The sequence below is a fragment of the Oryx dammah genome, unplaced genomic scaffold, assembly GCF_014754425.2.
Source record: "Oryx dammah isolate SB20612 unplaced genomic scaffold, SCBI_Odam_1.1 HiC_scaffold_6, whole genome shotgun sequence".
Lineage (NCBI taxonomy): Eukaryota > Metazoa > Chordata > Mammalia > Artiodactyla > Bovidae > Oryx > Oryx dammah.
Window position 1 is genome coordinate 16,440,583 of NW_024070190.1, and position 12,865 is coordinate 16,453,447.

General features: G+C 40.3%; 1 protein-coding gene across 2 annotated transcripts in view; it reads left to right on the forward strand.

Moving 5' to 3' along the window:
* Positions 1-12,865, forward strand: part of PARG (poly(ADP-ribose) glycohydrolase) — a 116,523-nt gene that overhangs the window by 75,897 nt on the left and 27,761 nt on the right. For both annotated transcript variants that reach the window (XM_040242842.1, XM_040242841.1), the window contains exon 13: positions 4,082-4,229. In XM_040242842.1, coding sequence (XP_040098776.1) covers positions 4,082-4,229 — 148 coding nt within the window. The remainder of the gene's footprint in view (positions 1-4,081; positions 4,230-12,865) is intronic.

A 12,865-nucleotide genomic window follows, 5' to 3' on the forward strand; every position in this document is an offset into this window, starting at 1 on the left:
CTTCCACACTCCCAATGCAGGAGACCTGGGTTTGATCCCAGGTCAGCGAGCTGAATTCCACACGCTGCAGCTAAGATCCAGTGCAGCAAAATAAATAAATAATAAATATTTTAAAATTCATATTCTTGTTTCACTTTTGTAAAATAGGCCTCACAGTACCATTTCATCCAATTGCTTTAAAGAATACAAGTTTTAAGAAATCTTATTCAATAGTCTGAAAGGATACGTGAAATCATAGGAAGTCTCTGTATTCGTCTTTGCAGCCTGTTTTTGGCACCGACCTCCTAAAGCCCTGTGATCTGTGTGGTGAGGGCACTGGGAATGCCTTTTGCTCTATGTTTGGTCTCTGACCCCAGTTCCTAACTAAGAGTGTCTGAACCCCTGGAAATTTCCCAGTATGTCTTTGTTCTAATAACACAACTCTTGGTGGGCTCCTGGGTACCTTCAGTATGGGGTCTGGGCACCAGAAGGACTACGCCATGATTATAAGTTTGGGACTTTGTGCCCCACCCCCCATCCTCTGGGAAAGCAAGAGGATCTAGAGAATCAGATAATAATTGGTCATGCGAATGTGCTGAAGCTTCCATAAAAATTTTCAAAGTATGGGATTTGGAGAGCTTTGGGGCTGGTGAATGTGTGGAGGTACTGGGAGATGACTTGCCTGGAAAGGATGTGGGCTCTCTGTGCCCCTGCCCGTGTGCTTTGCCCTGGTATCTACATCCGGCTGTTCATCTGTGTGTGTGCTTAGCCACTCAGTCGTGTCTGACTCTGCGACCCCATGGACTGTAGCCCGCCAGATTCCTCTGTCCATGGGGGTTCTCCAGGCAAGAATACTGGAATGGGTTGCCATGCCCTCCTCCAGGGGAGGAGGGCTCAACCCAGGGATCAAACCCTGTTCTCCCACATTGTAGGCAGATTCTTTACTATCTGGGCTGCCATGGAAACCTTATTCATCTGTATCCTTTACTTTATCCTTTGCAATAAGTCAGTAAGTGAAAGTGTTACCCTGAATTCTGTGAGCTATTCTAGCGAGTCATCAAACCCTGGAAGGGGGTAATGGAAACTCTAATTTATAGCTGATGAACTAGAAGTACCAGTCTGGGGCTTGAAATTCGCCTCTGCACTGGGGCAGTCTTGTAGAACTGAGTCCTCAGCCTGTGGGATCATTCACTGACCCCTGGTAGAGAGTGTCAGAACTGAATTGGATTGTAGGACATCCAGCTGGTTGTTGCAGAATTGTGGAAAATCCACGCATCTGGTGTCAGAAGTGTTGTGAGTGTGGAGTAGTGTGAGAGTAAAGAAGAGACCCAGGAGTGAGTTCTTCCTATACAGTATAGAAGTCTGTTACTTACTAAATTCTGGGTTTTTCATTGTATATGACTATGTATGTACACAATTTGGTGTATATGTGTAATCTCAGTTCAGTTCAGTCGCTCAGTCATGTCCAACTCTTTGTGACCGTATGGACCGCAGCACGCCAGGCTTCCCTGTCCACCAACTCCTGGAGTTTACTCAAACTCATGTCCATTGCGTTGGTGATGCCATCCAACAATTTCATCCTCTGTCGTCCCCTTCTCCTCCCACCTTGAGTCTTTCGCAGCATCAGGGTCTTTTCCAATGAGTCAGTTCTTTGCATCAGGTGGCCAAAGTATTGGAGTTTCAGCTTCAGCATCAGTCCTTCCAATGAATATTCAGGACTGATTTCCTTTTGGATTAACTGGTTGGATCTCCTTGCAGTCCAAGGAACTCTCAAAAGTCTTCTCCAACCCCACAGTTCAGAAGCATCAATTCTTTGGTGCTCAGCTTTCTTTATAGTCCAACTCTCACATCCATACATGACCACTGGAAAAACCATAGCTTTGACTAGACGGACCTTTGTTGGTAAAGTAGTGTCTCTGCCTTTTAATATGCTGTCTAGGTTGGTCATAGCTTTTCTTCCAAGGACCAACCAGATGCCATGATCTTAGTTTTCTGATTGTTGAGTTTTAAGCCAACTTTTTCACTCTCCTCTTTCACTTTCATCAAGAGGCTCTTTAGTTCTTCTTCACTTTCTGCCATAAGGGTGGTGTCATCTGTGTATCTGAGGTTATTGATATTTCTCCTGGCAATCTTGATTCCACTTGTGCTTCTTCCAGCCCAGTGTTTCTTATGATGTACTCTGCATAGAAGTTAAATAAGCAGGGTGATAATATACAGCCTTGACGTACTCCTTTCCTGATTTGGAACCAGTCTGTTGTTCCATGTCCAGTTCTAACTGTTGCTTCTTGACCTGCATACAGATTTCTCAAATAGAATAAGACAGAGTTAGAAACTGTTTCTTACGTGTTGCCCCATAGAGCCTGGCATACTGTTGAGGACATAGTAAGTTTAAGACAAATAATGCTGGCAGGCTGAGTTTGCTTTCTCTTGTTGTCCAGTTGCTGAGTCATATCCAACTCTTTGCAACCCCAGGGTTCCCTGTCCTTCACTGTCTTCTAGAATTCACTTTCTCTTGAGGATTGTCTAACCCACCCAACTTTATTAGTAGGAACTTGGGGATCCCATCATAGTGCTCCATAGAAAACTTACATGTAATTTTAAACTAAATTTCAAGTATTAATTTCTTGTTACACTAGATTTTTTTAAACTTCATTTTCCTCCCCTTAGGTGTATTAAAAGAAAAAGTTTGTAATATTTATGCAGTTTGGGGCTTGTGATTGAATTTAGAAGGAAGAAATCTTTATCCCTTAAAAAGTTATTATACTCTGTATAATAGAGTATAATAGGTTCATCCTAGAGCCTATTTTGCAGGGTGAACTAAGTCAGAAAAAAAGAACAAGTGTCATAGACTAACGCATATATATGGAATTTAGAAAGATGGTCCTGATGAAATTATTTGCTGGGCACAATGGAAATGCAGACATAGAGAACAGACTTACAGACATGGGTGGAGGGTGGGCAGGAAGAGGGTGGGATGTATGGAGAGAGTAATGTGGAAACTTAGATCACCATAGCATTACCATACGCACAATAGATAGCCAGTGGGAACTTGCTGTATGACGCAGGAAATTAAGACCAGGGCTCTGTAGCCTAGAGGGGTGGGGTGGGGAGGGAGGTAAGAGGGCAGTTCGATTCTGTAAAGCAGCTATCTTCAATTTAAAAATAAATAAATTTTTTAGAAAAGAAAAAAAATTACTCAGAAAAGGTTACTTCCTAAACTTTTCAGATCTTTTAAGGACAAGTGTTTGATTGCCATGTTATATAAAACAGGTACAGGCTATGTACCTTGAAGATGTCATGGGTTCAGTTCCAGACTACCACAATAAAGCAAGTCACATGAACTTTTTTGTTTCCCAGTGTTTATAAAAGTTATGTTTACACTATACTGTGGGCTTTTACGTGTCCAATAGCGTTGATGTCTAAGGAAATGTACATCCCTTGATTAAAAAGTACTTCTTGCTAAAAAAATTCCAGCCATCATCTGAATTTTCCACAAGTCATAGTCTTTTTGCTGGTTGAGGGTTTGAAATATTTCAGGGATTACCAAAATATGACACAAAGTGAGCAAATGCTATTTGTTAAATGGCACCAAGAGCCTTGCTTGATGCAGGGTTGATATAAACATTCAGTTTGTTTAAAAAAAAAAAAATTGCAATATCTGTGAAGTGCTATAAAGCAAAGCACAATAAGATGAGATATGTTTGTGTAATTATATTAATGTCATATGAAGTACATAAACGGCAACTGAGTAGTGAATGGTGGAGAAATGACCTTAAAACCTTTCCAGATAAAACCTCCCTTGATTTGTAGCCCTCAGAGCACAAATAAGTTTTCTAAACAAGAGCCCATATGATTACATTGAGGCTTTTGCCTAAACGCAAATTCTAAGGTTTTGGAATCCAAAGAAATATTCAGAGATGCTGACTGCAGTGAAGTGGAGAGAGTGCAGCCCACCACAAGCCAGTGTCCCTGGGAGGAGTGATAATCTGGGGATTGGTTTATATAGGGAAGGGAAGGAAGGTCAGAGCTGAGAGGGGTACTTCTCAGTCATAAACGTAGGTATCTGGAATCAGCATTTAACATGTCACATTTTCCCAAACAGGTGGATTTTGCAAACCGTTTTGTTGGAGGTGGTGTCACCAGCGCAGGACTTGTGCAGGAAGAAATCCGCTTCTTAATCAACCCTGAGTTGATTGTTTCACGGCTCTTCACCGAGGTGCTGGATCACAATGAATGTCTCATCATCACAGGTCAGTTCTGAGACATCTGCGCAGTGCAGTAGCTCTCCATCTACGACGATCATGAAGGCTGGAGGCCACTAAGTTCTAGCTTTTCTTTTCCATGGGCATTGGTCCCAATATTTTTTTTTTAAACTTTTTATTTTGTATTGAGGTATAGCCAATTAACAATGTTGTGATAGTTTTTGGTGAACAACAAAGGAGTTAGTCTTAATATTTTATTTCATTAATTTATACTTGGTGTTTTTAAATTGTTAGTTTCATTTTCATAATCTTGAGTAAGAGATTTTATCCCCACATTTTCTTTGTTGGTTTCTTTATCTGAGGAACAAGGGTAGAGATGGTTCAGTCACTCTCTGGTTTGAAAATTTTCTGGTATAGTACCCTTAAAAAAAGGATAGTGATTTGTCTTTGAGCATGAATCCTATTACTATCCTTTTATTATACATCCAGAGTGATTTGTTGCACTTCAGTATGAACACACTAAGTAGAAAAAAACAGTTGCAGTTTGAAGAGGGTGAATACAACAGTAAGCTTTATAGAAGGGAAATGAATCCGTAACCTTATATTTATTCTAATTTCTAATCTTAAGAGGCAAAGTATGATTATCATAGTGCCTCTTTGACTTATGTTACCATGGGAGGAGAAAAGATGGAAACCTAGTTAAATTTATCCTTAGAGGCCTATTACCAGGGTTTACAGCATTTTCCTTAAGTTTCTCCAGATTGCAATATCACTGTGTCAGAGTATTTTCTTGTGTATAAGCTATCCAAAACAATGACGGTTAACTCATAACCCTTAGGAAACTCCTGATCAGCCCCCGTAGGGAAGGCGAGCCTGTTGTATTCAGGGACCTAAAAGAATGTTCTGTGTCCTGTCCAGCTGTTTGCAGCCCCATGCACTGTGGCCCGCCAGGCTGCTCTGTCCATGGGATTCTCCAGGCAAGAACACTGGAGGGGGTTGGCATTTCCTTCTCCAGGGGATCTTCCTCACCCAGGGATTGAACCCACGTCTCTTTTGTCTCTTGCCTTGGCAGGCAGATTCTTTACCACTGTACCACCTAGGAAGTCCGCCTGAGAGGACATTCCCATATAAAAGCTGTAACCAGCCATCAGTTGGCGATGCTTTTCTTCTTTCTGCAAAAGAAGATTCATTTCCTCTTTCAGTCTATTCCCACTTTGAGATTAGTGCAGGAGACTCACAGACTAAGTGCAGAAGAATTCGCTTGACTGTCATTCTCAAAGATTACAGTGGGATGAAAACCGTCTCCTGTTCTATCAAATGTATAACTCAGCTTAGTCCATCTACCAAGAGGTATGTGACAGGGCTAAGACTCTGGGGCCACAGTGTTTATCTCAGATACATTTGTAGGCAACCTACAGGGATGTATCTAAATTTTGTCCCTTATGTTCTGCTTTCAGGATTTCCTCTTTGTCTTTCAACTGTTCTGTGATGTGTATATCTCTTTGACTTTATCCTATTTGGATTCATTGAATGTCTTGAATGTTTATATAAATTTGGTACATTTTTGGCCATTATACCTCTAAGTCTATTTTTTGTGTTCCCTTCTCTCCTCTTTCTTGCTAGGACTCCTGTTATGCATGTGTTGGTTCAGTTCAGTTCGGTCGCTCAGTCGTGTCCGACTCTGTGACCCCGTGGACTGCAGCACCCCAGGCTCTCCTGTCCATCACCAACTCTCGGAGCTTGCTCAAACTCATGTCCATCGAGTTGGTGATGCCACCCAACCATCTCATCCTCTGTCATCCCTGTCTCCTCCTTTCTTCAGTCTTTCCCAGTGTCAGGGTCTTTTCCAATAAGTCATATCTTCACATCAGGTGGCCAAAGTTGGAGTTTAGTTGGTACATTTGGCGATGTCCCATTGGTCTCTGAATTCTGTTCATTTTTCTTCATTCTTTCTGTTTCTGAACTGGATAATTTTAATTGACTTATCTTTGAGTTCACTGACTCCCCCTTCTGCCATCTGTAATCTGTTTTTTAATCCTTTCAGTGAAATGTTTATTCCAGGTATTATACTCTTAAACTATAGAATTTCTATTTGATTCTTATCTCTATTGAGATTCTCTATTTGTGAGGCATTGTTCTCATATTTTAATTTAGTTATTTAGACATAATTTTCTCTAGGTTTTTTTTTTGACATATTTAAAACATTTGACTTAAAGTTTCTGTTTAGTAAGTCCAGCATCTGAGCTTCTCAGGGACAGTTACTCATGAATACTTTTGTTCCCTGAAGATGGACCCAACTTTCTTGTTTCTTTGCATGTCTCAATTTTTTGAAAACTGGACATTTTAAATGTGGCAACTCTTGGAATCAGATTTTCTCTTTTCCTCAGAGTTTGTCTTTGTTGCTATTTGTTTAATCTGTGAAATCTGTATTTCATGTGTGGTCACTGAAATCTCTGGATGGTTAGATTAGTGGTTAGCTAATGATTAGACAGAGATTTCTTTAAAAGCCTAGAACTTATAAGTCACTCATTCTTTGCCAAAGGGCTCTGTGTTTATGTTGGGGCTCACCTTCAACACTCCACCAGGCAGTTGACACTTCTTCCTGCTTGCATGGAACTTCAAGATCAGAGTGAGGCTTGTTATCAGGATATATACAACTTACTGTGTTTACCAATATTCGGTCAGTTTTTCTTTAATAAACACTTCTCAGACTGCTGCAAGCCTTTGGTTAATTCCTACAGTTCAGAAAAAGATTATTCTCACAAGTTTTACCGGTGTTCAGTTATTATTTTTTTATCATAATAATAATTATTATTTTTATGGATAAGGAATTCTGTGAGGTTTTTATGCCATCATTTTCGCTGACATGTCCTGATCTTTTAGAAGTGCTTATAGGTGAAAGGGCTTTCAACAAGTTATCCCACACCTTTTAGATAATGCTATATTATTTTTTATAATATCCTTGTGATTCTGCTGTTTTGGTGAGGTAAGGCAAAAAAATAAAAATTGTTGATTGAGTTTGTGGGAAGTTTAGAATGGAACTTCAGCAAAGAAATTTCTTTGATAGAAATGCAGCTGTAACCTGAAGTTAATAACCTGAAGCATTTCATCCAGTATTCTGAGGTTGATCCAAAATGTACTGAGAGAGAAAGATGAACCCTTTTATTCTCAGCATTGTCTCAACTCACATACTGGTCACCCACCTGCATTTGTTCTGTATTATGCATGCAGTTAAGGGTGCAGTTAGAAGTTATTAGGGGAAAAAAGTGTATGGAGCTACAAACAAAAAAATTAAACTGTCATAAATCATTGTTGGGCTTATGAATAGTTTGAATATTGATCTCAGACTGTTTTAGAGGGCACTGAAGGTCTGGAATGTGATTGTCTCCAGTATTTGAGTGTATCGAATAATACTGGAGACAATAAAAATTTTTACTTTTTAGCTGTTGAGCTAGATTTGAACTGAAGACTCAGAACAAAATATTCCATCCATTTTTAAAGATGAATTTGTAAGAGATGTGTTAGAGTGCAGGGCATCTAAACTGAAGGCTCACCTGTCTCACTTGCCGTGCTTCTGCTGCACGAGAAAAGCAGTCTCCTGCCGTTTTCCATCAATGTTTCTGTAAATAAAGGATGTAATTTCCCTGGGACTAGTAAAACATTAGATTTTTTTCCTTTTTTAAGGATAGTTTCTCCCCAGTCTAAAGGAGCTTCATCACTCTGGAGTTATATCTGGTCTAATTTACCTGCAGCCATTGTAAAATAGATGGAAAATCGCAGATCCGTGACTCACCCTCACATCTGTAATTACCTCAGGCTAAGGACACCGGGGTGACTTTACCTCACCATTTTCCCCCATATCCACTCAACTCTGTTTTAGTGCCTCCTAATTAATATCTGTGATGTGATGTTCCCTTAATGGAAATGGCCATTTCATCATCTATTTGATGTTGGATTTCTGCCATCTCCCTTCTTTGGAGGCTCTTAACCATGTACTGCAATCTATCTGCCTGATCAATTCCATTCCTTCAATGATTCATCCAGACTCAGTGAGCTAATGGCTGTGACTCTGCTGCCTGAATCTGTAGAAGAGTTTGAGAAATTGGAAATAAATTAAATTTATCATCATTGTGGGGCATCTGGTTGGTTTCAGACTTTTAAATGAATATGAAACAGGTCGTGCAAACAGGCAAATACTTTTATCCAGACAGTGTTACTCCTCTACTTGCTGTAATTCTCCCTGGAGCAGTCATGAGTTAAAACCTTTCAATAAGTATGGATAGAGGGAAGGAATTAAAAACTCTAATTTTACCCCTGCTATGCTTTTCCCCTAATGTTCCCCCAGAACATCCAATAAATAGCTTCGGTACTAAAAGGTGTTACTGTGGTGCTGTGATATTGTTTTGATATTTCTGTGAGAACATAAAGAAGATGCCTAGGCATGACACTTACTGAGCAGAATGTTGGTAAGTGCTTAATATAAAACCTGCCCCTAGTGAACCAGATTGGCCTAAGCATCACAGGTCCTTATATCAACAGAATTGATAGAGAGGACAGAAGTGGACCCCCTTGTTTATAGTACTGGTGCTTTTCATTGAGTAACACTAGAGGTGCCCATCGCTACAAAAACAGTCCTCAGTTCAGTTCAGTCGCTCAGTCGTGTCCGACTCTTTGCGACCCCATGAATCGCAGCACGCCAGGCCTCTCTGTCCATCACCAACTCCCGGAGTTCACTCAGACTCACGTCCATCGAGTCGGTGATGCCATCCAGCCATCTCATCCTCGGTCGTCCCCTTCTCCTCCTGCCCCCAATCCCTCCCAGCATCAGGGTCTTTTCCAGTGAGTCAACTCTTCGCATGAGGTGGCCAAAGTACTGGAGCTTCAGCTTTAGCATCATTCCTTCCAAAGAAATCCCAGGGCTGATCTCCTTCAGAATGGACTGGTTGGATCTCCTTGCGGTCCAAGAGACTCTCAAGAGTCTTCTCCAACACCACAGTTCAAAAGCATCAATCCTTCGGCGCTCAGCTTTCTTCACAGTTCAACTCTCACATCCATACACGACTACTGGAAAAACCATAGCCTTGACTGAAGTGAAGTGAAGTCACTCAGTCGTGTCTGACTCTTTGCGACCCCATAGACTGTAGCCCACCAGGCTCCTCTGTCCATGGGATTTCCAGGCAACAGTACTGGAGTGGGGTGCCATTTCCTTCTCCAGGGGATCTTTCCAACCCAGGGCTCGAACCCAGGTCTCCCACATTGTAGACAGACGCTTTACCATCTGAGCCACCTTTATTGGCAAAGTAATGTTTCTGCTTGTGAATATGCTATCTAGGTCGGTCGGCCCTACATCACTACTAATGACACCAGCTGATTGGGAAAGACCCAAATTCAGTTGGAGTTTAACTTTTCTTAATTTTTATTAGTCATGGGAATGAAAGGCAAGAGTATTCTTTCTGCTGCATAATCACCACTGTTTTAATGATACTAATAAAATTGGGGTAGATGGTTTTTGTATAAACCTTCTTGCTAGGGGCATAACCCATTAGTATGTAGAATTTCTTTAATCTCCAATTATTTTTTGCTGTTCTCATCATAAATTTTCATTACTAATAAAAGAAAATAAGAATTTTTCTTACTTCTAAATCTAAGAACTCATAAAGTTGTAATAAGCTCTTGAAAAGATTTAAATGGGTTCCTTAAGTTTTTAACTTAGGTGAAGATTTATCTTTGAGCATGAAGTCTTAAGCCTATCCCTAGGGAGAGCTATCACAAAGATCATTCAGACTTTTGTCTCTTCTTTGCTGTTGTCATTGTTTCCTTTGCATTTTCAGAAAAGTTTATCAACAAATTTAAATTTCCAACAAGCTAAGGGCAGTTGTCTTTCAGAACAAACAACATAGTTGTGAAAGATGTTTCCTTAGAAAACTCAACATTTAATTTGTTGAGAGCAAAAGCTTCTGTATGTACATTTTTGATTTCCCAAACCCGAAGGAAATAAACCTAACTTTGTTTCTCTTAGGAAAGAAGACAGAAACCGCTCTAAAATGCAATAGAAATTGATCATTGGTATTTTATATTTTTTAACCACTTTTCAAAAGACAGGTGTTTGTTATCTGTAATTAAGAGATCGGAGTAGGCATTATTATTATTATTATTATTGCTAAGAATAATAAACAGATTTGCCCACTGCGGGGGCAAAGACAGAAGAAGATTGTTCCCGTCTCTCTCTTTGCAGTTGTTCCGCAGCCCAGGCTTCTTTCCAGCCTTGCATAAGTGGAGTCAGATGCTTTTGGTTTCTCTAGCATATGTGTCTACGTGCTCAGTCGTGTCCAGCGCTCTGCGACTGCCGGGCTCCTCTGTCCATAGAATTTTCCAGGCAAGAATACTGGAGCAGGTTGCCCTTGTCATCTCTGGGGGATCTTCCCAATCCAGGGATCGAGCCCGTGTCTCTTACGTCTTCCGCCCTGGCAGGCAGGTTCTGTTCCAGCTAAGCCACCAGGGAATCCCTTGGTTTCTCTACTGTCTTACAAAGTTAAGTCTGATGACACCAAATACCAACTGAAGGTATTAAAGGGTTTTAAATTTATTTTATTTGGTTTTCCAAGCAATTCTATGAGATAAACAATATAAAAATTATTGACAGGCTTGAGTTTTAGGTGTTGAAATGCAGTTCAGTGAGATTAGGCTACTCAAGGGTTCACTTTGGGTGATTCCTCATGGCTCTTGCCATGCCCTGCTCTTGGTAAATGAGTTTTTAAATATATGTCAGTTACATAATACTTAATCCAGATTAAGTATTTCTGGGTTCATCTTAACCTCAATGTACTTCCCTGTTTTGCTTGTTAATTATGTTTATGCAGCAAGTACTTGCTCAGCTGCTTCTGTATTCTTACGTTGGTGCGTGCGTGGTAAGTCACTTCAGTCCTGTCCGACTCTTTGAGACCCCAGGGACTGAGCCCGCCAGGCTCCTTGTCCGTGGGATTCTCCAGGCAAGAATACTGGAGTGGGTTGCTGTGCCCTCCTCCAGGGGAAGATGCTAATGCTAATGTAGGCACAAACGTTAATAATTTATACTTCCTGCCCTTGAGAAGCTGTCAGTCTAGTAAAGAAGACAGATTAAATTTTTAACAGTTTTATTGAAGTATAATTGGCATATAACAAATAATGTATATTAAAAGTGTACAATTAGGTGAGTTTTGACATATGGCTACTCACATGAAGTCATCTTTTTGCCTGTGTTTTAGTTGGGTTTTTTTTTTTCTTTTAAATTAATTTCTTTATTTTAGTTGGAGGCTGATGACTTTACAGTGTTGTGGTGGTTTTTGCCATACATCAACATGAACCAGCCACTGGTATAGTTTTTTACTCTTGAGTTTTGGAAGTGCTTTATATGTTTTAGATAAGTCTTTTATCAGGTACATGGAATAAATCTTTTCATTATCTTCAATGACTTTTGAAAAACAGAAGTTTCTAATTTTGAAGTCCAGTTTATTAATTCGGGGTTTTGGGTTTTGTTTTGTTTTTGAGGGTTTTTTTAAAAAAATTCTTTCTGATTTGATTACTGTAGTTTTATAATAATTTGTGAAATCAGTGTGAGCCCTCCAACTTTGTTCTTCAGAGTTGTTTGTTGAATTTATCTACAAAAAAGTGTCTTAGAATTAAAAAAAATAATTTTATTTATTTACTTACGTGTTTTGGCTGCGCTGGGTGTTGGTTGCTTTGTGCGTGCTTTGTCTGGCTGTGGTGAGTGGGGGCCTCCCCTCAGTGGTGGTGCCTGGGCCCCTCATTGTGGTAGCTTCTCTCACTGTGGAGCACGGGTTCTAGGCACACAGGCTCAGTAGTTGCGACTCACCGGCTTAGTTGCTGCACAGCCCGTGGAAATCTTAGACCAGGGATCAAACCTGTGTCCCCTGTATTGGCAGGCGGATTCATACCCACTGCACCACCAGGGCAGTCCTAGAATTTTAATTTAATTAAGGCTGTTTTGAATCTACAGATCAATTCGGGAAGATTTGACTTCTTAAAAAAATTTTATTGAAGAACAGTTTTAACGTTGTGTTAATTTCCTTTGTACAGCACAGTGACTAAGTTATATATATATGCATATAGTTTTCTTCGTATTCTTTTCCATCATGGTTCGTCACAGGATATTGAATATAGTTCCCTCTGCTCTACAGTGGGACCTTGTTGTTCCCACACTTTATACAATAATTTTCCTTTCCTGTTCCCAGACTGCCAGTCCTTCTCCCCCTACTCCCACTTCGCCTCGGCAACCGCAGCCTGTTCTCTGTGTCTGAGTCTGTGTATGTTTTGTAAATGTTCTTATTTGTGTCATTATATTCCACATATAAGTGATACCATGTGGTATCTGTCTTTCTCTGCTGACTTACTTTGCTTAGTACGATAATCTCCAGGTCCATTCAAGTTACTGCAGGTGACATTATTCCATTCTTTTTGGTGGCTCAGTCATAGTTCACTGTGTGTGTGTGTGTGTGTGTCCGTGTGTGTCCGTGTGTCCATGTCTTGGCTGTGTTAACAGTGCTGCTGTGAATGTAAGGATGCACATGTCTTCTCTTTGAATATACTTGTCACACATTCCTTAAACTGGGACACTTTCTCAGCCTTGTGTTCATTCACCTTGATATTTTTAAAATATATAAGCCAATTACTTGGTTCAGTTCAGT